Source organism: Gymnodraco acuticeps, unplaced genomic scaffold (genome assembly GCF_902827175.1).
Source record: "Gymnodraco acuticeps unplaced genomic scaffold, fGymAcu1.1, whole genome shotgun sequence".
Taxonomy (NCBI): Eukaryota; Metazoa; Chordata; class Actinopteri; order Perciformes; family Bathydraconidae; genus Gymnodraco; species Gymnodraco acuticeps.
Genome location: NW_022989803.1, coordinates 554,702 through 579,357, shown reverse-complemented (window position 1 = coordinate 579,357; position 24,656 = coordinate 554,702). Strand labels below are relative to the sequence as shown.

Genomic DNA, 24,656 nt, shown 5'->3' with positions numbered 1-24,656 from the left:
GTGGCGCAAGCTACTTATAGGGGGTGATTTCCCTGACGCTGACGTCAAGATCTCCAGCCAATCAGGATTGGCGTAATGAGATTGATGCTTCTGTTTGCTCCGCGATGAGGCGCATCCCATAGTGAGACATCTCACTTCATATTACTCTGAGAACTGGGGTTACGTAAGTAACCTATAGTTTTCAGCTCACTTTAGGTGACACAGTAAGAGCACAAAGAAGGGTCCTGACTTCTTAAGATGATGTGCTCATCTATTCCATTTGTTTATGTGCTTACTTCCTGACACCTCTCCCGTTGTGTGTGCTCTTCCTAAACAGCTGGTGCTATCTCTGTGGATCTATATTTCTCAGCTTTCTCGTCTTCCGCACATCTGTTTGCCTATGGTACTTGACGTGTGAGTTGGAGTGTCGGTACACCTGCATACGTGTGGAAACGGATTTTAAAAAAGGAAACATCATCAGACAAAGTGATATCGCTGTAAAGGTTACGTGTGTTTGGGGAGACAAGAGGAGTCAGGTGACCTGCAAACTGATTTGACATGCTGGATTAGGTTCTGAGCACACAGCTCTGGGGGCAGCTTTTGAAGGGCAGGAGCCGTGAACGGGCCACGCACTGTCTTCAGACACTAACAGAGCACCATAGGAGCAGACTGGCTTTCACTGCTCGCTGGTATGCTCCTCACATCCCGCTCCACACAGGGCTTTAACAGTATCTCAGCCAGAGCTCGTCAGCACTTCAGCCCGTCTAACTCAACCACTCCTGTCAGGCTGAGAAGGGGGAGGAGAAGAAAACCAGAGAGAGAGAGAGACACATCAATGGCAGTCAGGTGAGGGTAGTGGGAGTAAAACTTCCTACAGTATATCTTGACTGTCAAGGCAGTTGATTCAAAGCATTTACAGAAAAGTTATTGAGAGGCTTTGACAGCGGGGGGTCTGGGTGAGAGATGAAAGAAATCAGGAAATGTAAGGCTTGATCTTGGTGGCTTTTCATTTTCTTTTCATCCTACTTAAAGGTTAGATGTCGTCACAGTGGTTGTAAGCCTGTTTCATAGGTCATAGAATGTTAAAGTCGTGTCAATGACCCAGGAAAAGAAAAATATTTGAGAATGTGACCCATGTAATAACCAACAGGCAACAAATATGGCATGGCCCTTGTATCAGTTGATGTGGGTTGAAATTGAGGTCTTGACCTCTGTCGTTAGAGGAAGACAGTGCCTGCTGCAACCTGCGGCCCCTTATGGAGTTCAGAGGTGAGAATATAGTGGAGATTGCCGTTTTAAATCATGAGCCAGGTCAATTTGGAGTCAGAACTCAAAAGTATGGGCTATGTTTGTTTGTTTGTCTTCCGGGCTTATCTTTGCACAGGACAGGCACTGTAAAGGTTGTAGCTGTGAAGCAACTTTAAACTAGCTCGACAGACCTGTGCACGCTTCAGAGTAAAATGCTTTCAGCAAGTTCGGTGAAAGGCCCAGAATAAGAAACTCAACAAATAATCACTTCAAAATGAAAACAACTGAAACACTACACGGTGACTGAGTAGAAGATTGTCAGTGCTTTCAGTAATGGCTTATATACTCTCCAGCTGAAGTAAAGCTGGCTGAAGGGCTTTTATAGTCAATAGCTCACTCTAAGTGTTGGCTCTTGGGAAGTTCTCTTCAGTGAAATGATCTTGAGATCAGCATCCAGCACAGTCCTCCCTCTGTTGGCCTTATTAAAAATTAACCCAATTGCAATGTGTGTTTAGATCGATACATTGTGTTAACAGTTTGTGGCCCTTCTCAGCAGGTACGAGTAATACATGCAATAGTAAGCCACATTGCTTTTCAGCCTCACTAGCTTTACTATATATTCCATCCGGCAAACTGCTAATATAGGATAGTGTGAATGATCACACGTGTGTAATTTTCCACCTAAAGACAAAACAAATCAATTGTACCTGAGGTAGTAATTAGTGAGGATGTGATGAATATATGTTGTACTTTGCATCTACAATTTTTAACCCTGGTATGAGTCTGTGTGTGTTTACCCATCACTGTGCATCACACGTCTTGAACAGTTTATCAGACAGCTGGTGTCATCTAGCAGAGACAAGCAGCTTGTGCTTCTTTCCATTGATTTGGTAGAAATACTGTTACCTGTGGAGATATCGGTTTGTCTGTCTGTTCGCCTGTCTGTTTTTGTCTCCCTCTTGTATTTGCATGTTGGATACTACTGGTATTGACACAGTGTTTCTCTCCTATAGGTTTTCCGAATGAGCCTGCAGCTGACATCGCTCTCAAAACAGTAAAGAGCTGGATCGACGAGAATCCTGATATGGTAGGGTAATGCATGTTCAAAACAAATGGCTGTCAATCTCAAGCCATCTATCCTTTTGTGCAGGGAATGCTTTCGCTGAATGCTTTGGTGTGAGGGGAGACGATTGGACCACATCAGAACACTAATGCATCCCATATCAGACAGACATCTCATCCACCTGTGCCGCTTGATCAGCCATTTAGTTTGTGGTCTGGCTGCATATAAAATTAAAAGCCAGTCTGAGACCAATCAGGCCTTAAATGGTCTGTTGACTGTTTAATTGGTCTATGCTTGGGAGATTAAACCCAGGAGAACATCTACACATCAGATCAAATAATCTGAAATTGGTTTTGTGTTAGATGAATCATAGTGATGCCATCACATTCAATTTGGTAGAAAAAAGGCATAAACAAAGTAATCACAAGTAAAATAACCACAGGTAATGCTATAATCTACAAAACAGATCATACTTTTCAGTTTGAGTTATTAGGTGAATAGCATAATAGTTATCATGATGTTGACATTTTAAATTCAAAGCAAATTGTGCTAAAGATTGAGCTTCATGCTGCCATTAGCACTTTACCTCAGAAAAGCCCACATTATTGTTTTATAATCCAGCCATGAGAAAAACCAATAATGTGTGTGCTTTACAAAACTACTGCTTTATTCTGATATCTGTGGCCTTGATGTTAGGCTACACCTAATGATCAAAGATAACTCTGAAGCCTTTTAAATTGTCTCATATGTTGTGCTTCACCCAGGGTGCTTAAACCGTTATATGTGCCTGTATTGAAACAAGTCAGCACTAATTAAGCAGGTGCAACTCCATGTGAAGCTGTTATTATGACCAAATTATAGCCCGAACTCATTTCAATACAAGCAATTATGAGGTGTATACACAGAGCATTTACAGCTTCATTATCACAAGTGAAAAACATTCACAATTAAAAAAGCGTATTTATCACCTTGTGTTGTTTTCATTAACAGTTTGTGATGATATAATTGTGTACAGGAGGCTGTTTGTGCATCAGTTTGTGTGTCAGAGAGTGATGGTAACCTTCGGGGGTCATTTCTGTTTACTGTGACCCTGGTTAAGTCTGTCACTGTGGATTGAGGTGTTTTATAAAGCTCACAGCTTGATGTGCAACAGCAACCCTCAGCTGGTGTTATGGATGTTTTCAGCCCAATGACTGTGAGCTGCTGGATAACTTTGCAGTCGAGGTGCTATGTTAGCGACACTTGTTCACTGCCTGATGATTTCTGTAACATTTCTGTGGGGAATCCATCAGCACTCTTCTGTAAAGAAGGTTGTATATCTTATTGCTCACTGTAAATAACCAGCTAATGTGAAAAGCTGACTTTTGTTGTTGTTTTGTTTCACATCAAGGATTGTTTTCTTGCCGTATGGAGTCTTCCCCTCACCGTTGCTCAGTGCGTAGTTGCTCTTGGCGCATCCCGAAACAGATTTTGTTTTGCAAGTAATTATCGCTGTTCAATTTCAACCAGACAGAAAACAAGATTCTAATATTTAAAGGTCCCATATTATGCAAAGTGTACTTTTTCATGTCTTGTAAACATACATATGTGTCCCTTCTGAGTTAAGAGATTAGGATAGTTTCTGGAAAAAAGATTATTTCTCTTTTTGTCCTGATCCATCTATTTAAAAACATGTCAGAAAATTAGCTGATCAGAATTTGGCCACTTTGTGATGTCACCATGTTTTTTGGGTTGTGCAACCATTAGGCCAAGGGTTGGCAATGTTTTTGATATGAAGTGCCATCTAAAAAAAATGTGATCAGTGTGCCAAATCCACATTAAGATCACTATGACTCGCGCATGCATGCACGTGCATGGTTGTGGCATGACCACCTAAACAGAAAGATATGGACACAAGATGTGTGCAAATGTAAATAGTATCCTATCCATGTGAACATGATTTAAGTGGGGGGGGGGACCTAACCTCCTCTAGGGGGGGTTTGGGTGCATGCACACCCGGGAAGATTTTTTTTTTTTATATTGAAGTTAAAAGCATCAATCTGGTGCACTTTGAGAGCAACATTAAGAGATCTCTGGATACATCTTTCAACACCCATATGAAACAGAACTGTAAACAGATTTTCTTTATGAATATTTTACAAATCACTCTCCTTTTAAAGTGTATTCTTGTTTGTTAATAACAACTTTTTTTACTGTCATATTCATTTCATTTCAAACCTTTATTTATCCAGGTGTATCCCATTGAGATCATTGCTCTCTTTTTCAAGGGAGACCTGCTCAAGTAGGTTCCACATGAAACATAAAAACATAAACAGAACAACAAAAAGGAAATTATACAGTATTACAGGGATTACAATTTACAATAACTATTCACATGTACAGGTACCAACAGCTTCCGATTGAGTAGCATCCAACCGAGCTTTCAAAACATTTAGTGGCACCAGATTGCTCAGTTTCCATTTAATTTGCCGACCGTTCCAAGACAGAGGAGCTGCGCATCTAAAAGCTATCTTCCCTAAGACAGTCCTAGCAGTTGGCACATTTAATAAAACCACAGCATGCGATCTCAGGCAGCATATAGTATTTTATACCTGTTTTTCATTAAATGAAAATACAATTTAAATATTTTGCACACTTATTCCACTTATTCCTAGTGTGCCACTGGTTACGGTACCACGTGCCAATGGTGGCATGCGTGCCTAGGGTTGCCGACCCCTGCATTAGGCAATAACCAACCAAGGTAACACCCATACCTTATCACCTGAATCTCCTCCTAGAGCAACATTGCGAGTTTTTTAAACCAAACAACTCGCAGAGGGGCGCTGGGAGTGGCAGCTCATTTGTATTTAAAGCTACAGACAAAGAATCAGCACTTTTGAAACAGGGCTGAAACAGAGGGGTTTATGGGATGCTACAATGCATGATCTGTTTGGTATTCCCGCCAAACACTTCAGAGGCATAGTTTGTATATATCTGAGACCTATAATATATTGTTGAAAAGAGTATAATAGGGGACCTTTTAGTAGAATTAAAACAAATGGCTGTTACAGTTTCATAGTGCCTAAAGTTACAGCATGTTGTTTTTTTATGTTTAGAGTGTTTTATTGCACATTCAATGTTAAGACGAATGCCACGTGCTTTGTCTGATATGTTTAGAAAAGCAATTCATCACCGCAGCATTTATTCGATTGACCAACCCAGTGTCAACATAATTGATCCATGGATCCATGCGTTTGTCACCTCCCGCTTGGACTACTGCAATGGTCTCCTGTTTGGGGTTCCCAACAAAACCCTGGACAGGCTCCAGTATGTCCAAAACTGTGCTGCTAGGGTACTCACAAATACAAAGCCGTGGCAGCACATCACTCCCACCCTCATCCACCTCCACTACTTGCCGGTCAAGTCCCGCATATCATTCAAAATCCTCCTCCTTACCTACAAGTCCCTCCATGCCCATACCCCCCAGTACCTATCGGACATCCTTCACCCACATGCCCCACCCCGGAACCTGCGGCCTTCAGACTCTGGCCTGCTTACCACCCCCCGCACCAAACTGCGAACCTTCGGGGACAGAGCCTTCAGTGTGGCAGCCCCCAACCTCTGGAACGCTCTCCCTGCGGAGATCCGCAACATCCCCACGCTTGACGCCTTCAAAAGGGCCCTCAAGACCCATCTGTTCACTAAGGCCTTTGGCCCCTAATCTATTTGTTGTTTTGTCTGTCTGAGTGGTTGTCTGACTGCCTTTTGTTTTGTTTTGTTATGTTTGTTTTGCCCTGTTCTTCCTTGTAAAGCGACCTTGGGTCTCATGAAAGGCGCTATATAAATCCAAGCTATTATTATTATTATTATTATAACTGACATGATTCTGTTTCAGGCTTCGTGTCAAAATTATGAGCCGACTGCATGTTTTATACAGAGCTTACACTCATTAAACACAGGGGGAATAGAAGCCTTGAATGTATTGCACAATATTGAGCAAGTTGTTGTACGTGTTGTTTTCTCTCTTCAAGGGCGGTGAAAGAGATGAGATATGGTGCGCTCCTCCATCAAAAGGCTCTCAGAAGTTCAGCATTGCTAAGGTGGCTCATATAACACAGATTGCAACCAGCTTTCCAAAGATAGAGGGAGAATGAGAGGTTTGAAGCCCAGTTTATCATGCATGGAACAATAGGCCTAGATTGCTCAGTGCGCTCACCTCCAGCTCTGCTCCCGGCCCCGAGGAGCCTGTGTTGTGGGCGTCCGCAGAGACGAGTAATTTCAGGGCCATGATAAGCGCTCTGTTTTGGGGAAGATACTGCGCAATTGTGGCTGAATTTTAGTACAATGGGCTGGCTGTGGATCTATCACACTGGGATGGTAGAGTACAGGCTGTAGCTTTTCCTGTGTTTCTGTGTTAGTTATTCACAAGGGTGGAAAGTAATCAACTACATTCCCTCAACTACTGTACTCGAGTATTTCCATGTTGTGCTACTGCATGATTCTACATGTCAGAGGCTTGTACTTTTTACCCTTAAAGGTCCCATGACATGCTTTTCTGGTTATTACCTGTCCCCTTGTGTGTTATGTAGCTTTTTATGCATGTAAACGGTCTGCGAAGTCACACACCCTCAAAGTACACCCTGTAGCGAGTACAACTCTAACACAGAAAAGACCTGTCTATGCTGCCCCAGAACGCGTCGTTGGAGATTTTTCTTTTTCCATTATTTTCTTCCTGGTCATAGTGATGTAACGGTCATAGTGACGTAACGGCTCCTCACACACACACACACACTCACTCATCCTTATATTTTCTCAGCCACAGCTCAGCGGATTTCCGCACACACTCACTCAGCCTTATCTTTTCTCAGCCGCGGCTCCGTGGATTTCCGTGTGTGCTCAGGTTAATTTCAGCGGTGTCTCGCAGACCCCACGCAGCAACCAGGAAACGACACCAGTAATACAGCTCACACTGTCCGCTCCTCGAGCCTCAAAGGGCCCCGCAACGTCCCGCCAACACGGCACCCAGACCCCACGCAGCATTCTCATCTGTTTGTCATTACTGGTGTCACTTTCTGGTTGCTAACAAACGCCATTGTAACACATACACACTGATGTTCCGCTGTAACGGTAGTGGACTCATCAGAACAGAGTGGGCGAGCTGACCAATCAGAGTACAGCAGGAGCTCCAACAAGCCGTGTAGGACAGAGAGTGAATACATATACTATACAGAGATGCTGTATGAGAAAACCAATGTGATTTTGGAACATTGAACAATGTAAATGTATTTTAGTAGATCTCAACAATGGAATTATGATCAGTAGAAATGGCCATGTCATGGGTCCTTTAACATTTATTTGATAACTTAAAGGTGGGGTATGTAATTTATTTCAGAAACACTTTTTGTTATATTCCATTGAATGCTCTTAACATCCCGATAGCAATGAATATATTAAATGCTTTGACAATAAATACATTAAAAAAATGTATCTGTGGAAGCCGTGGCGCTGTAAAAAGCACGACCAATCATCTGAGCCGGCCCGGCTAAAATAACTGGATGGCCTACCTGCCTATCAGCCTTCCATCTGTGCACAAACTTATCTCATGCCCTCATTTTCATTTCATTTCAAACCTTTATTTAACCAGATTGGTCCCATTGAGATCATAGATCTCTTTTTCAAGAGAGACCTGCAGCATATAGGTTCCACATGAAACATAAAACAATAAAGGACATCATACATTATATTTACAGGATACATTTACATAGTTAGACATTTACAAGTGGCCATAGTATCAACGAGCATTTCATTTAGCCTAGCTTTAAAAACATGCAGAGGAATGAGATTGCTCAGTTTCAATTCTTGCTGAAGATTGTTCCAAGCAAATGGAGCTGCGCACATAAAAGCTGTCTTACCTAAGACAGTCCTTGCTCTTGGCACATCTAACAATACTACATCATGCGATCTCAGACAATAGCTGCTTGCAACTCTCTGTGTTATCAGAGAGCAGATATAATATGGGAGTTTACCCAACAAAGCTTTATAAATAAACGTGTACCAATGACTGAGCCTCTTTACAGTAAGTGATGGCAAACCTGCCTTGGCATACAGGGTACAGTGATGAGTAAGTGCTTTACAATTTGTGACAAATCTCAGTGCGCTGTGATAGGCGGCATCTAACTTGTTCAGGCAATAGGCAGGTGCATTCATATAGATCAGATCACCATAGTCCAGCACAGGTAAAAAGTTCACAGTGACTAGCCTTTTCCTGGCTTCAAAAGAGAAACAGGACTTGTTTCTGAAAAAGAAACCTAGTCTAACCCTCAGCTTTTTAAGCAGGTTATTGACATGAAGTTTAAAAGTAAGACAATCATCAAGCCAGATACCAAGGTATTTATAACTGGTAACCACTTCAAGTACTTGTCCTTGCATAGTAACAATATCCAAAGCAGGCTCTGGTGTCTTTTTAGCTTTTGAAAATAGCATTACCTTGGTTTTATCAACATTTAAAATAAGCTTAAGCTCAGCAAGCTGAGTCTGAATATTGTTAAAAACAGCCTGTAATTTAACACCAGCCTCCTGAATGGAGGGACCTGCACAATACATCACGGTATCATCAGCATAAAAATGTAAAGTAGCTTCATCCACATTTTCACCTAAACTGTTGATATATATGGAGAATAAAAGTGGACCTAAAACAGAACCTTGAGAAACACCATTAGCAATGTTCAACCACTCAGAAGACAGCCCATCAAAGTGAACACATTGGGACCTTTCAGAGAGGTAGTTCACAAACCACCCTACTGCATGGCTGGATATGCCGATACTGAGTAGCCTCTGCTTTAAGATGCGATGATCGACGGTATCAAACGCTTTGGAAAGGTCAATAAATAGAGCTGCACAACTCTGCTTATTGTCTAAAATACTCGTAATGTCATTCACCACTTTCATTGTGGCAGTGATGGTGCTGTGTTGCTTTCTGAAGCCTGACTGATGTTTAGACAGGATATCATTTTTACATAAAAACACCTGTTCACTCACTAGGCGTTCGAGCACCTTCGCCAGAACTGACAATTTAGAGATTGGCCTATAGTTATTTAAAATAGTTGCCTCCCCTCCTTTTAGCAAAGGCAAGACATAAGCTGACTTCCATATTCTTGGAATTGCATTTGTGCTGAGGGAGAGGTTAAAAAGAGTAGTAAGAGGAAGAGCAATAAAATCTGCAGCTATCTTTAAAAAGAAAGGTTCTACGTTGTCCGGGCCAGCCGGTTTCTTAGGATCTAGCTTAGATAAGGCTTCATGAACAACATTGACAGTAAAAGGAGTAAAACTGAAAGGGTTTTCCAGACCACATTGTTCAGAGTCACGGATTGGGGTGTTCACAGAAGCAGAGTTAGTCACAGAATCAAACATAGAACCGCAGGACACAAAATGCTCATTAAAGCAATTTAACATAGTGGCCCTGTCCGATATAGTGCCAGATGCTGTGGTAAGGCACGGAGGTAGCTCATTACGGATCTCACCGGTGGATATCGATTTTATTGCTTTCCAAAATTTCCTAGGATTATTTAGGTTTTCTGTGGTAACTGACAAATAGTACTTCGACTTTGCACTTTTGACATTTGAAGTGAAGCTATTCCTTAGCTGCCTAAAACGCAGCCACTCTACCTCTGAGCCTGATTGCCTAGCCTTTGCCCAGGCCGTGTTTCTCTCATGAAGGAGACTAGACAGCTCAGCAGAAAACCAAGGATTGTCTCGTCCCTTTACTCTAAATTTACGCAGGGGTGCATGTCTATCAATGATCTCCATAAAACCAAGATAAAAATAAGACCATGCAGTTTCTACATCAGCACACAGATCGATTTTACCCCAATCAAAATCAAACAGATCATGAACAAAACCCTGCTCAACAAAATGTTTTTTTGTCTCTCTTAATGATAATGCAAGGTTTAACCTTTTGGACCTTAGTGTCCCTAATTGTGGCTACAACACAGTGATCGCTCAGATCATTTGCAAATACTCCCACAGATGAATATTTATGGGGATCATTAGTTAAAATGAGATCAATTAGGGAGGATTTATTAGGGGACTTAATATTTGGGCGAGTAGGACTGTCAACAATCTGAGTAACATTCAAAGAGATACAAAGGTTTTTTAAATCCTCTGACACTGCAGTTAACCAGTCCCAGTTAAAATCTCCAAGTAGCACTATTTCCTTGTAGTCTAGTTGTGATAAAAGATTTGCTAGTGAAGACAAGGAGTCTTTGACAGCTGAGGGGGGTCTGTAACAACTCACTACCATGACCTGTTGACCCTTTGCCACTTCTATATTTATGGCTAAAAATTCAAATTGCTTACTGATCGATTTGGAAACTAATGTGGTTACACTGAACTTATTCTTAACATAAATGGCAACGCCACCACCTTTATTAGGCCGGTCGGTACGATCGATACACATTAAAACCATTTAAGGCAATAGGCGCATTCACACTGCGGTACTTTTCCCACAAAGGTTCATGTGAACTTAGTTCATGTGAATTCTTTAGTTCGCATGAACTAAGTACAGATCGCGTTCACACTGGAAAAAGTCCCTGGGGGTGGATTAGGCAAATGAAGCCGCTGACGTCACTTGTTCTTCTTCTGCTTTGGGCTTACTGGCAGGCCGCAAACCACTTCACGGTGTATACTGCCGCCCAAAGTCCCCGGCCGGAAGTCCCCGGAGTTGGGGAAGGCTTCAGTAGAAGCTGCTGGGACTCCCAGCAGCTTCTACTGAAGCCTTCCGAGTAAATCGCCAGAACGCCGACACCTCCTCATCTCCACCGCTCCCATGTTTTATTTTGTGTTGCCATAAGTTAGTCTCTCTGCGTTTCTGCGCTGGGCTAATGCTAATGCTAATAATGCTAATGCGAGGATAATAAAATGGCGGCTTCACAAAACTTTTTGGGAGTTTTACGGGGCGTGGTTTGCAATCCGCCCAGCCAATCAGAAATATAGCTCTTTTCTCACAAGAGAGCCGCACGAAAGTCCCTGCTCTCTAGCAGGGACTTTCGTGGGGGTAAAAAGGTTCACATGAACTAATTTTAGTACCGGCTCTTTTTGGTGTGAACGCGATAAAAGAGTTCACATGAACTAAGTTCACATGAACCTTTGTGGGAAAAGTACCGCAGTGTGAATGCGCCTAATGTCAGAGGCCAAAATAGACTTGTTTAGCCATGTTTCTGATAAGACAATGACGTCAGCGTCAGTCGATTTTGCCCAGATACGGACAAAATCTAGTTTACCTAACAGACTGCGCACATTCAAGTGGATGAAACCCAAGCCAGAGCTAGCTTTAAAATCAGCAGGAGTAGCGATCTGACTACTACTACTGGGCGGACCAGGGTTAGGTTGTACATTTCCTGACAGTAATAACAACAACAAAAACCAGGCATCTTTTCCTCTTACACGACACAAATACATTGTCATCTAATTTAGAAACACCGGAAAAGTCTGCGAGAGTGTGATTAGAGCTTAAGAAGCAGTCCTGAAGAACCATCATCGCAGGAAAACAAAAAAGACAAACATATTTTGTCGAGCAGATTGTCTCATTGCCCTCATTGGACATGTGCGCGTTTGTGTGTGTTGGAGGAGGGGCTCTATAAGGAAGTCTGAAGGAAGAGGCCGATTTTTTCCGGTTGTATATTTTCAAATTCTAGCGCACTCGAGCTGGTTTCTCCAAAATTACATACCCCACCTTTAAGTCACCATTTACTTTGCTGATTAGTAATACAAACTTATCATCAACAAATAAATGATTATGTGTTGTTATAGGTTATGTAAAAACTACCCTACAGCTTTACATTAAAAACACTACATTACACAATTTATAATTATAATCAAAATATACATTAAACATTATTTTAATATGATTAATTCTGCTTGAGTATTTTAGATACTTAGTATTGTGTAATGCTAACACTTTTGTGCTTTTAGTAGTGACATTATGAGTTCAGGATTTTAAGAAAATTGTTTTTATTTGAGCTAAAGATGGCAGTATTTATTCCATTACTTATCCAAAGAGTTTGCCAGGTTGTAGTTATAAAAACAATTTGTTTTTCTTTAAATGTTCACTGATTGAAATGTACACACGTGTGGGTCTGAGGTGTTTCTGGTCGGAGCTGTTACATCCCATCGCAGAGGTGTGTACATTCATTGTTTGTGAGCAAGACAGAACAAGATGGAAAAAAGGAGGACACTGTGAGATTGATTAGCAGTGAGTTTATCTCTGAGGCAGGCACACAGTAGCCCTGATGCACTCAACAGCAAACAAAGGGCCCCAGTTCCAGCCTGAAATTCACTCTTCAAAGCATCTGGACTTCCATTGTGATAGAAAAAACAGCATCACTGTGGTCAAGGAGAGTATATCCTTTAATCTAGAATGACTTGAGAGCAAGAATGATTCTTCAGATCACAATAGATGAAAGAATAAGGAAGGTCACATGCTTCCCTGTGTTCTCCAGACCACTAAATTAAATAGAACATGTGGGCACCTCCATCTCCATATGGTATCGGTAGCGCACACGCATCTGGCTTTGGTTTATTTCTCATTTTCAGATCACATTTTTCCTTTAATTCAGCCTTACATAGGTTTAATCTGCAGATGAAAAACGTAGTCTGACATTTTATTTGGCTGCTGCGGATGTGCTTTGGATTGCCAAGCTTTTTAATGAAGCATTTCGAGGTCCCAGCAGCCCAGCATTACTGACACAGTCTGAACACTAGAGACAGATTGGGAGTCAGTAATAAGCTCTGCTGCGCTGTGCTGCTCAGGACAGAATTGACGTGTAGAGATTTCACCTTTCAACATCACTCTGGTTTGGGTTTTAAGCACACCACTGTGTCGAGGACGCTCCCAAAACAGGTGTTTACATCCCTTTCCCTGTTTTGCGAATGATCTGTTTACCTTCGTAACATTTGTCATTTAAGACACCTGATAATGAATTCCATCTCAAGGCAGGGGTGCAGACTTAACGGAGATTTGTGATAAATGTCAAGTGACTATTAGGAATAAATACAGTATATGTAGGTGTATGTTTTGTATGAATGTGTTTTTCTGTGAATTGATATCAGTTTGGAAAGCTGTCGGGGTTTTGGCAGATCGAGCTATAACATGAGGCATTCATTGTCATTCAGCTGAATAAGATGGATGGTTGCCGCTATCATGGCTATATTGTGCGCTTCACCTTTGGAAAATGTGAATTACATTTTTGAGTATTGTGACCAGATTTATCAAACAGGCATAGTAAGCAGACAGTTATCCACATGTGTATGTGCTCCAGGTGCCTGTTGATTACCCTCTATACATGTTGGTTAAAATGATGATGAATTGCCTCGAACACAAAGAAAATACAGAGCCAAAGTCCCACATTTTTTTTAAAGATAGCCTCAGTTCCATTAGCCTCATCCAGACATCCTGTTTTCAATACAGTTTTTTTTCATTAATGTTTGTAAAAGGCTGAAACATAATAATGCATATTGAAGTGATAACCTGTTCTGTAGGGAACACTCATATCGGAGCACCTCCTCATTATCTCTGAAATAAAAGTATTCAACAATACCTCTCGTGATGTAGCAGGCTGGGAAGATATGTGAAAAGCCCACTCGTGTTTCTGGTCGGAGGTTCTTAAACAGTCAGACACCATCTCTGAATGCTCCTATCAGAGGGGGGCTAAGATGTGTGTGCTGGTCATTAATGATGAGTTACCACAGAGTTTCAAAAGGCACATTTACGGCATATTTTATTGCACTGCGACCAGAAATGTAGGCCTATATTGAATCTTTGGGCTACAGATATAATTGTTGAGTCAATGGCTGGAAAATATTATTCTCATTGAGGCTTTTTATTTAGCTCTGAAAGAAAAACCTTTCTCATGTTTGCCTGAGCTACATGGGCACTGAAAAGGTGCCTGTAAAATTGTATAAAGAAAAATAATTACCTGGTTTATGTTTCAGCATACTGTAGCATGCATAATGTTGCAAGCATTCATTCAAATGTAGTTCTTTGATTAACCTTTAAATTGTTGTTTTATTAATCTATAACACATTTGATCCAAAAAAAAGTAAGAGTAATAAAAAAAGTTATAGGTGTACGGTGGCCCTGAAGTGCAAGACACCACAGCATTTCAGAAAACACAAGAGCATTTCACAAAACGCCGCAGCATTTCACAAAACGCCGCAGCATTTCAGAAAACACAACAGCATTTCAGAAAACACCACAGCATTTCAGAAAACACCACAGCATTTCAGAAAACACCACAGCATTTCAGAAAACACAACAGCATTTCAGAAAACACCACAGCATTTCACATTGAACGGAAAGGGTATTCCTTAGGGAGAACACTTCTTGTTTGTGATTGGACAGAGCCAGCCAGAGAAGCACTGCTGTGATTGTTTGTTTTTGCTGCCAGTCAAGAAATTACGCTGCGTGATTGGCCCAACACATCAGCCGTTAGCTGTTAGCACACACTCAGAGCTCACAGCTCCTCATATCTGTTCAGGAACTGGACAAAAGTTAAACATATACAAAACACAGACTGTCTGTCATTTCGAATACAGTCGCTGCTTTATTTATGTCTGTATGACGTTGTTGTGAGTGTGGACGGAGCAGCTACAGGTTAGTTTATCCTGATCGATCCGATTCCGATAGGATTTACATGGAGATACGGCCCGCCCCCTCTCCAGCGTCTTGTTTGAATGACAGGAGTAAACACAGAATTAATGCTTTATTAATTCATGGTTTTTAAGGGGCTTATCTCCATGTAAATACTATGGTAGACCACCCAATATTCGCATCACTCTAATTGCTCGAGTTTCACCGCGGCTGTCAGCTGTGTTTGTTCCTGTCATTCAAACAAGAGGCGCTGGAGAGGGGGCGGGGCGTATCTCCATGTAAATCCTATGCGAGATACCAACTACAACAAAATGAACATATTTGACCGTGATTTAATTGTAATACACGTTTCAAAGTGATGCCGAAGTAACTACACACTGATAACGGTTAGTAAAAACCATGAATTAACGCTTTGACAAGTCTGCAGATAAGACGGCAGGCGAAAAGCTTTTAAAATGCGTGTTTTCTGAATGGAATCGGACCCATCAGGCTAAACTAACCTGTTGCTGCTCCGTCCACACTCACAACAACGTCATACAGACATAAATAAAGCAGCGACTGTATTCACCATGACATAGACAGTCTGTGGTTTGTACTTGTTTAACTGGTGTCCAGTTTCTGTACAGATATGAGGAGCTGTGAGCTCTGAGTGTGTGTGCTAACGGCTGATGTGTTGGGACATATTTCGCTGTCGGGTGTTGACCAATCACGAAGCGTCATTTCTTGACTGGCAGCAAAAACAACCAATCATAGCAGTGCTTCTCTGGCTGGCTCTGTCCAATCACAAACAAGAAGTGTTCTCCCTAAAGGAATACCCTTTCCGTCCAATGTGAAATGCTGTGGTGTTTTCTGAAATGCTGTGGTGTTTTGTGAAATGCTGTGGCGTTTTGTGAAATGCTGTAGTGTTTTCTGAAATGCTGTTGTGTTTTCTGAAATGCTGTTGTGTTTTCTGAAATGCTGTGGCGTTTTGTGAAATGCTGTTGTGTTTTCTGAAATGCTGTTGTGTTTTCTGAAATGCTGTGGCGTTTTGTGAAATGCTGTGGTGTTTTCTGAAATGCTGTGGCGTTTTGTGAAATGCTGTGGTGTTTTCTGAAATGCTGCGGTGTCTTGCACTTCAGGGCCACCGTAAGTTTGAGATCATAGAAGACAAATAAATCCAGTAAATGTTAACAATTGAGAAGCAGGAAACAATGTTGTAAGGAAAGACTTTATTTATCCCGAAGGAAATTCCTGTGCCAGAGTTACAAAAGATACATAAACATAGATAAAAAGAGACACAACGTTACAGTACAGAGCAACTTCCTTACCTGTTTCACCTAGTGGCTTACAGTACAGTAAATATCTTTAGAAATGACTTGGTCATTTGACTGTCTATGATCATAGATCCTTACTTCCTAATTTATTTCTATTAGTAGTGTTTTTCTGTTTAGTCTTCCCTTCCTTTGTTAATGTCGAAAAGTTATTGAATTTGATTAAAAAATAAATTAAATAATAAAAGCTATCAAAACAATCATTGCTTTATCTTGATTTAATGATAATATGTGCATATGTTACCATCCTGTACAGTGGTAGACACCCCAGTAAATCAAGCACAAGCATTTCCTAACATTCGGTCTATATGCTGTAAAATGTATTATCTCTTCGATTTACACACGGCATCTATTGTACGTCTGTCCGTCCTGGGAGAGGGATCCCTCCTCTGTTGCTCTCCCTGAGGTTTCTCCCATTTTTTCCCCTTAAACTGTGGGATTTTCTCTGGAAGTTTTTCCTTGTACGATGTGAGGGTCTAAGGATAGAGGGTGTCGTTTTTCTCATACTGATATTCTGAACAATCTGTGCTGTTGTATTTGCTGTAAAGTGTCTCTACTGTAGGCTATTTTTATTATATGTACAGCACTTTGGCTCGACCAAAAATCGTTTATAAATGTGCTATATAAATAAAACTAGATTTGATTTGATTTGAAGCACAGAGCAATGAAATAAGGCCTCTATTAGAAAATACTTGGTTAACCCTGGGTTAACCCAAAGCTAGCGAGCAGAAGCTAACACTGAGTGGGACGGTAATTCAGCTCTCTGTGGCTGCATTGCCCCTTCATGGTGTTTTTATTGTCTAGTTTCCAATGAAAATACTTTGCCAACTGTCGCATCTGCAGCCGAACGAGGCACACATTTGCTGCGTGCATGCCTCGAGGAGGCCGATGGTGCTGCTGATGGTTTGTGCAAACTGGCATGGTGTTCAAAGGCAGCACTGGGCTTTTGAAGTCAGTGTCTCGCCCCTTTGAATCGTTTGCTGTGACTGAGAGCATCAGGGAGATATGGCCAGATCAGGAGCTGAGAGTATGACTAAACACGCATACTGTACCGTCTCTGATGGAGACACAGTGTGACCTGAGATAACTGTATTCTCTCCTCACAGTCTCTGTCAAACAACATTTGAAGAGTGTGTTTGAATGCCTTATTAGTTTTCTCTGTCAGATAATTACTTTTTTGGCACCAGTGCTAATGCATGCCATGTAGTCTAATACATTAGTGGCAGCCATTTGGCCTTAGGCAGTAGAATTGGGATTTTATGGCTTTTATGATCTGAAGATTTTATTATCTCGCTGACTCTGGATAGTAGGATGTGTGCTCTTTTTATCCCCTGACCTAAAGTTGGTGAAGTTAAAAACTACTAGTTTGAATAGATTACAAATTATATGGATCCAATTTCTGAACTGACACTAGTAAAAGTTATTTTCATAAATGTTTCACTTTTAGCACTTTGTGTTATCTGAAGAGGGAAATGCAGTTTTGATTAAGCGCTCCTGCTGTCAAAGATAAAGGGGAAAAAAATCACGAGCAGCAAACGCTACAGCATTTTCAATGTTTATCTGAGTGGTTTGATTGCCTTCAGAGAGAAATCCTCTCAGCACGAATGGGGATTAAGCCTATCATCTCTCTATCTTTTCCAAACGGCAAGGTGTTGCTTTACTCCTGGTAATTGCAGAATGAACACCGTATTCTCTGATGTGAGGTGACTTTGTGTCTTCTGTTCTGAGGGGGGTGAATATCGAGTGATCTGCTAATGTTCTGTCTCTACAAGAATGAAAATAATTCAATACATGAAACTCTTCTCATAGAATTGACATAATCTTTCTACTTCAGAAAACAGTAAATAATTGAATAGCTGTTTGTAATAACAGTTCTAACGGTACTAAAATCATAAGAAATATCAGGTATGCATAATGTATCCTAATGGGTAATATAACCATCGCAATATACCAGTATTGATATTGACCATCATTTTAAAAATCTTAAATATTGATGTGATGTGAATAATACACACATGATAATATGGTGTTGGCAGATGTTAGGCTTTGAGGATGTAACTGTTCATCTGGTTGCCTTTTCACTATCTATTAGTATAAGTATTCTTGTTATAGACTCTCTCTCGTTTCCTTCCTACGCATTTGCTAAAAAAAAGAAGGCAAAACGCGCAATAAACAAAGTTAAAGATGAACATGATGTGAAACTTTTCTTCTGTAGTTATTGCAAAAATACTGTTGTGATAATCTGATATTATTACAGTCCTAATCGGGACAATTTAAAATATGTTTTTGTAAGGGTGAGAGAGGGACTGATATATGATCCGCATACAGGTGCTCTAGTAGGCATGCACTGTGCCCACCAATAAACAGAACTGCACTCCAACACATGGGGCAGTGAGATATGATGCCCTCTGAGTTCAGCTCCTTCCGTCGGTGCAGATACTGTAGTCCCACATCCAAGCTTACTGTGCTGGAACAAGCTATCTTAATGACATGCTAATTGATTTAGCATAGCACAGATAGCGGTGGGCTGGCACAGCGTGATAAAGCAGGAGCGGTTCGAGTGTTGGTTCAAAAAAGGACAGGAGGCTCATCAAACTCCTGTTCATTCCCTCTTTTTGAACACAATTTTACAGTGCAGTACCCAATGCTGAAACATGGATACCTTTATTCTGGAGGTGTGTTTTGTGTTTGGATTGTTTAGTGTATACTCTTGTAAATTCAGTACATTACGACTGACACAAGTTCGGGCAACACAAAAAAAAGCCTCTGCTGTTTTGTCACGAGAAAACTCATCATCATAGCCATTAATTATGTTGTCTATCTCCGGCCTGCAGGAACAGATAGTGGATGGGAAACATTATGACCACTTCACTGTCCTCTCACTCACTAGTGCAGATATTAAGTCATAACGTTCTGGGACACACAAATAACCTTGGTTTGCTTATTGAAGTGTAAAGCAAAAGGAACTATTTGTGAATACGAACAGTTACAACAATATACAGTTGGTATAGTTTCACTAACATTAGTTTAATCTGAAACAAGTATCAAGTCTGAAAAATCATGCAACATACGCATAAGTAACACTAATAGTTTTAATTGACATAGTAAGTAACTTGATTCCTATCCGAAGTCCATATAATGTAAGGTTAAGTGACCAGAAAAACATGGACTCTGAAGTTTGGTCAACAAGCTTGTTTGCCGCAGCAGTCAGTTAATGTAATAAATATCGGTAATGTAATGCTAAAGATTGGTTACATCCTCCATGTTGTCAGAATATGGGTAAAAGTACTGTAACATATTGAAAGGCTATACCTTGCCAGCAGCAATATGCTCAGCAGCTTACCTGTTCAAACATTTGTCTCGGCATGTGGTTGACGTTATGCAGCGGCTGCCTCTTTTTCACCATTAACAGAAGGTCATTAGCGGCCACCTCATCAACAAACTTGCTTACAGTGTGAATATTGGACTACAGTGCCGCGGGCTACAGTGATTCTGTATGGGGAGCACATATGCAGGACTTCCCGGTGCTACACATGTAGAAGGGGTTGAGTCTCGGTTCAGGGAGGAAGGGGTGGAGACCACCGCGGTGATTACTTTAGCTGTTGCTGTGTGATTGCAGGGCCTCTGGCATGTGATTAGGGGGAATGGGCCGTATCTCTCACCATCTCAAAGGGGGATCAAATCAGCCTCAAAGCCTGGCTTCAGGCAGTAGTGCATTTGAAAGTCAATGTTTTATTTCTACGCATAAATTACTTGATCAGGGCACTTTTTTCCCCAAGGTTGTATTCAGAAGTAAGGGCTGGCACAGTTAAAAGGGCTCCAGTGTTTGCATATGTCCTGTGACACATATCCCCATTCATTTGTTTTTCTTTTGCATGAATAAAAAACATTGGCCAGAATTACACATGCAGAAACATTTTGCCTATTCAATTAGTTGGTTGTCTTTCCTTAGATATTCCATGTGTGCTCTACATTAAACCATGTGATAAGCAATTAAACGTGTCTTTGTAAGAACCACCAATATACTGAAAGCTTTTAAAGTGGAGATAGAGATGCTCATATTTCCAGTGACGCCCAATTGATTCAGTGAACCATAAATGGGTGTAAATGCTCTTCAAAGTTGTGTTAAAGGTTGAAGCTCCCGAGTCATGCTGAGTTCTGAAAAGCTAATCCCCCATGCTGGTTGTCTTTTCTACGAGAGAGCTTTCTATTGGGCTGCAGGAAGAGAGATGTTTAAAGCCTGGGGTCAGTGTGCGTCATTACCAGGTGTGATTACGGCCAGATGTAAGCAAGACTATCGCTTCCAACCTTTGCCTCACTAACTTGATACATTATGTCATTGTTTGACTGATACCTTACTGACTAATGATTTTAGCCGTGTTGATTGACAAGGGCATTTGTCTCTGTGGGACACAGCGAGCAAGGCTAGCACAGTAGGATTGGTACACGTTGTAACTCAACAGGACTTCGGAAATAAGGCTGGGCACTGAGGGTCGGCTCCATGGTGGAGAAGGGAAGATGGACAGAACAGAAAGCACTCGCTGTGAGAGGGCTGTAGAGCGAGAATTTGGGCAGTAGATGTTTTAGTGTTTATCATCTCTCCTCGCTATTCTTTTAGTCAGAGGGCTTAGTTATTGAAAAAAGGAAAAACACATCCAACTCACCTGCAGTGTAAAAAGTTGTAGCCCCTTTTCATCTCTGAATGGTAATAATACCTGTACATGTTGGTGAAGCTGTAGACGGGAGAGACGAGGCATAGAGACAACCGAGTGTTTACTCCACATTACTATGCAAATGCGAAAATGATAAAGCAAAGCGGCTTACTCTTTCTGATGTTTATAACGGCTGTGTATGTTAACAATGTGACCCAAGCTTGAACCTTCGTCAGAGCTGTCTTCTCCTCGCCTTGTGCAACGTTCCCGGACCAGACACTATCTGCTGTCCTGCTGTATGCCCAGGCTGTCTGAAGTAATCAAAGGAGGGCAGCATTAATTGCTTGACCCTGGCAGGAAGCCAGGTGGTCTAGCACGGGTCATCACCTGCCCGGGGAAAGGTCGCCCTTCATCCTCTCCGCCACCATCCTGCCTCTTCTTTCTTTCCCTTCACCTTCTGCCACATCCACCAGGAAGTTACTAGGGGGTGCTGCAAAGTCACCCCGGCCCAACGCACGTCTTATTTTCCAAGCAGTAATGCATCTAACCTTAACACGTAATAACATTCCATTTAAAATAATAGCTGGGATTGGAATTGGGCCTTCCTGCTTTCCATAAACCTATTTCAGACAATGGTCCCATTCCTATTACACAATGTCTGTCTCTATAAGCCAACATAAACATCTTAGAAGGTACTGTTCCAGGAAGGGCAGGGGTTTGTCTGACTTATGGCTGATACATTCATCAAGTTTGTACGAAGCCAATATCACACTGTCAGAAGGGAGCATGTGGCATTCTATCACCATGAAAGGCTGTGACAGAACAAGTCCTTTTCCATTACACTCTCTCAGGGCAATCTCTGATATTGCCTCTCTGCTCCTCCGTAATGCTGTTTATTTCAGTTGTTTGCACTAGTGGATTCCATATAGCTGGATCTCCCTCTCTGGGCCTTAATCCATGCGAACCTAACCACATTTCAGCATTACTTCAGTCAGAAATATATTGAATAGTGAGGAGGAGCTGCTCGCCTCAATGTTTTCTAAATGGCTGTGAGCCATACCTACAGTATGTTGCATATGTATTATTAAGCCTATATTTCAGTGTGAAATATTTAAATGAGGCCATAAACTGTATTTCAATTTAAAAATGATAAACAGGCAGACCTACATAAATCTCTACACTCACCTGATTTCTTGTTACAGCCACACTGCAGTGCAGAGCTCAAGGTTTTTCGATCTGCAACTGCCTACAATTCTTCTTTCTCATTTAAGAGGCTGACAAAAGTTTCTTCCTATTCGTCCAAGACATATTAAAGGAAGCTGTTGATGCGCCCTGCCTCTCCTATCCCTCTGTACTCTCTGCGTTTCCTATTTTTATTCAATAGAGGCCGTTATAAAGCTGCCGTCCTGTCAAGTGGTCTCTAGTACGCTCTTGTGTTCTCTCTGCCTGTAACACTGCATTACTATTTACGTAATAAACTTTGACGGTACATCAGTGTGTCCCTGTTCAACCAGCACGGCCACAACAGGGCTCCTCTGTTTTACCTTTCCTCTACTTTTATGATTTCCATTTGGCTGGGCAAATGGTAAAGAGGGAAAAGAGTATAAACAATGTGTGCTTATCAAAGGCTTGCCACAACTGCCCAATATTTATATATATATTTTCAACATTTCTCTTATAAACTCAGACAATCTCTAAATCCTATGTCCAGTACCAGCTTGTTTCATCAACTGAACAAATCAATGATATTTGGGCCTATTTTTGAGTCACTGTTAACAATCCCTCCTGAGTGCTAAAATGAAAATGTAGCCCCCTTTATGAAGTCATTGGATTAGATTTGTTCACAGTTATGGGATAAGAAGCACTCTCACTCTGTAATGTGCACACCACAGATAGAGTTTTTCATAAAAGCTTTGATGGACATCAAATCTAATCTGAAGGATACAAAGCCAAAGTATTCTGGCAAATCTGGTACGATTGTCTGCCTTTGATGCAGTAATTCAGCTTTCTCATCTGAAGAGGGCAAACCTCAAACTGAGCAGACAAGATTTTCTCAAGGAATGAGGTTATACTGCAGACATTCATTCTCCATTGGGAACTATTGATTATTTCACATGTCTGTCTGGCGAAAGGATTTTTCCACACTTTCACACCAGAATTCTCTGTTAGATATTTATCTCGTAAAACCCTGAAAGTTCATTTTGCAAGTTAAATGTCGATTGCCCTTTCCTTGTTGCTTGCTGCCATTAATGAAATATGGCCACATTTGTATCCAAATGTTCAAAGTTTGGAAATGTCAAAATAAAATGTAAATGAGATGAATTCCCCTCAGCTGTGTTAAAGAGATACAAAAAGACCCTTCAAATCTGATAAATCACAAACCTTCAAGAAAATATTGCCTTCTGAAGCTTTAGATGATGTTTGAATGTATTCATTAACATGCGTCCCATCCGGATTCCTGAAGACCCTTTATATTGATTGCTCGGAGTAATGTAGCATATTATCCAGATATCATTGTTGTGCTGTGATGAATTGTTGGCTTGTAGGGAAGCAGGATTGTGCCTTATTAAAAAAACATGCTTTAGATGAAACAGGTTCATCATATTGAACAGAGGCGGTTGAAATTAATGTATTCCACTGAGCCAAATGGGATAATGAGTTACCTTGGATATACTGATAATCACACTGATACGGAGAACTGAAATTATTTATTCATTTGAAGTGCCTGTAGCACCCGCAATCAGCAGGTACAAACCTATTGTCAAGCTGGCATGCTAATACAGTAATACCAGTAGTTATCAATGCTGCATTATAATGTGACTGCCATCAGTGTAGAGGTGTGTAATCAGCCATATGCCCATGTCTAACATTGTTATTGAAGTGTAATGAAGATTCCTGTCGACACCTACTGTTTGTGAGCATCCCGGTTTATTGGCTTTTTAATACTGTGCTTTCAAAATTGGCCATATATATACAATATGTTCGGTGTGTGTGTGTCAATGACACCAAGACCTATCTGCTGCACAGATTTGAGCTAAACATTTGTTTTGATTTTGTGGTTGGCTATACTGTATGTTCTTGTATGTATAAAATACATATATATCTTTTGTATCTTTTAAAGGGGCCCTATAGTGCTCATTTTCAGGTTGCATTGTTGTATTGTTCCCTCAACTGTAACATTTGTAAATGCTTTAATGTTACTCATACTGCCTGTGCTGCAGGACCTCTTCTGTTCTGATTGGTTAGCTGGCCGGCTCTGTTGTGTTGTGTCAACCGCTGAGAGATGTCCCGCCCCTTAGCCTATCACTTGTACAATTTGTTGGAACGCTAATCGATAGAAGCGTGAGTGTTACATATTGATGTCATTATGTCGCGGCAGTAACCAAAGTACTAAAATGTAGGCGTTTCAGTCAGGGAGGGGGAGGTGTGGGGGAGAGACTCCCTCTGAAGGGAATTTTGAGGTTTTAGCCTTTGCAGACCATTTACATGCAGAGGAACTTCAACATCACACTACACGAAAGGGAAAACCCCAAAAAGCAAAATAGGGCCCCTTTAAGTGGTTAGTCCTCTTGTTTTGTACATTAGTTTGTTTACATGACATGGCAGAACAGTATATGCACTTCTTTGTTGTTCAGGACAAACTGTTTCACCCTTTGGGGGTCCGAGTTCTCTTCAACCTTACCGTTGTTGGTTAAGAAATATGTCCTCGTTCAGCTTGACCTAACATTACATTTGATTTGTTATGTGAAAGTGACCAGTGCGAAAGGCAGGCAGTTGCT

The 24,656-nt window shown here is 41.2% G+C and overlaps 1 protein-coding gene across 2 annotated transcripts in view; it reads left to right on the top strand.

The window, feature by feature from the left end:
- The window catches only part of macrod2 (mono-ADP ribosylhydrolase 2), a 435,942-nt gene that overhangs the window by 343,617 nt on the left and 67,669 nt on the right, over positions 1 to 24,656 (top strand). For both annotated transcript variants that reach the window (XM_034227004.1, XM_034227002.1), the window contains exon 8: positions 2,241 to 2,314. In XM_034227004.1, the coding sequence (XP_034082895.1) occupies positions 2,241 to 2,314 (74 nt within the window). The remainder of the gene's footprint in view (positions 1 to 2,240; positions 2,315 to 24,656) is intronic.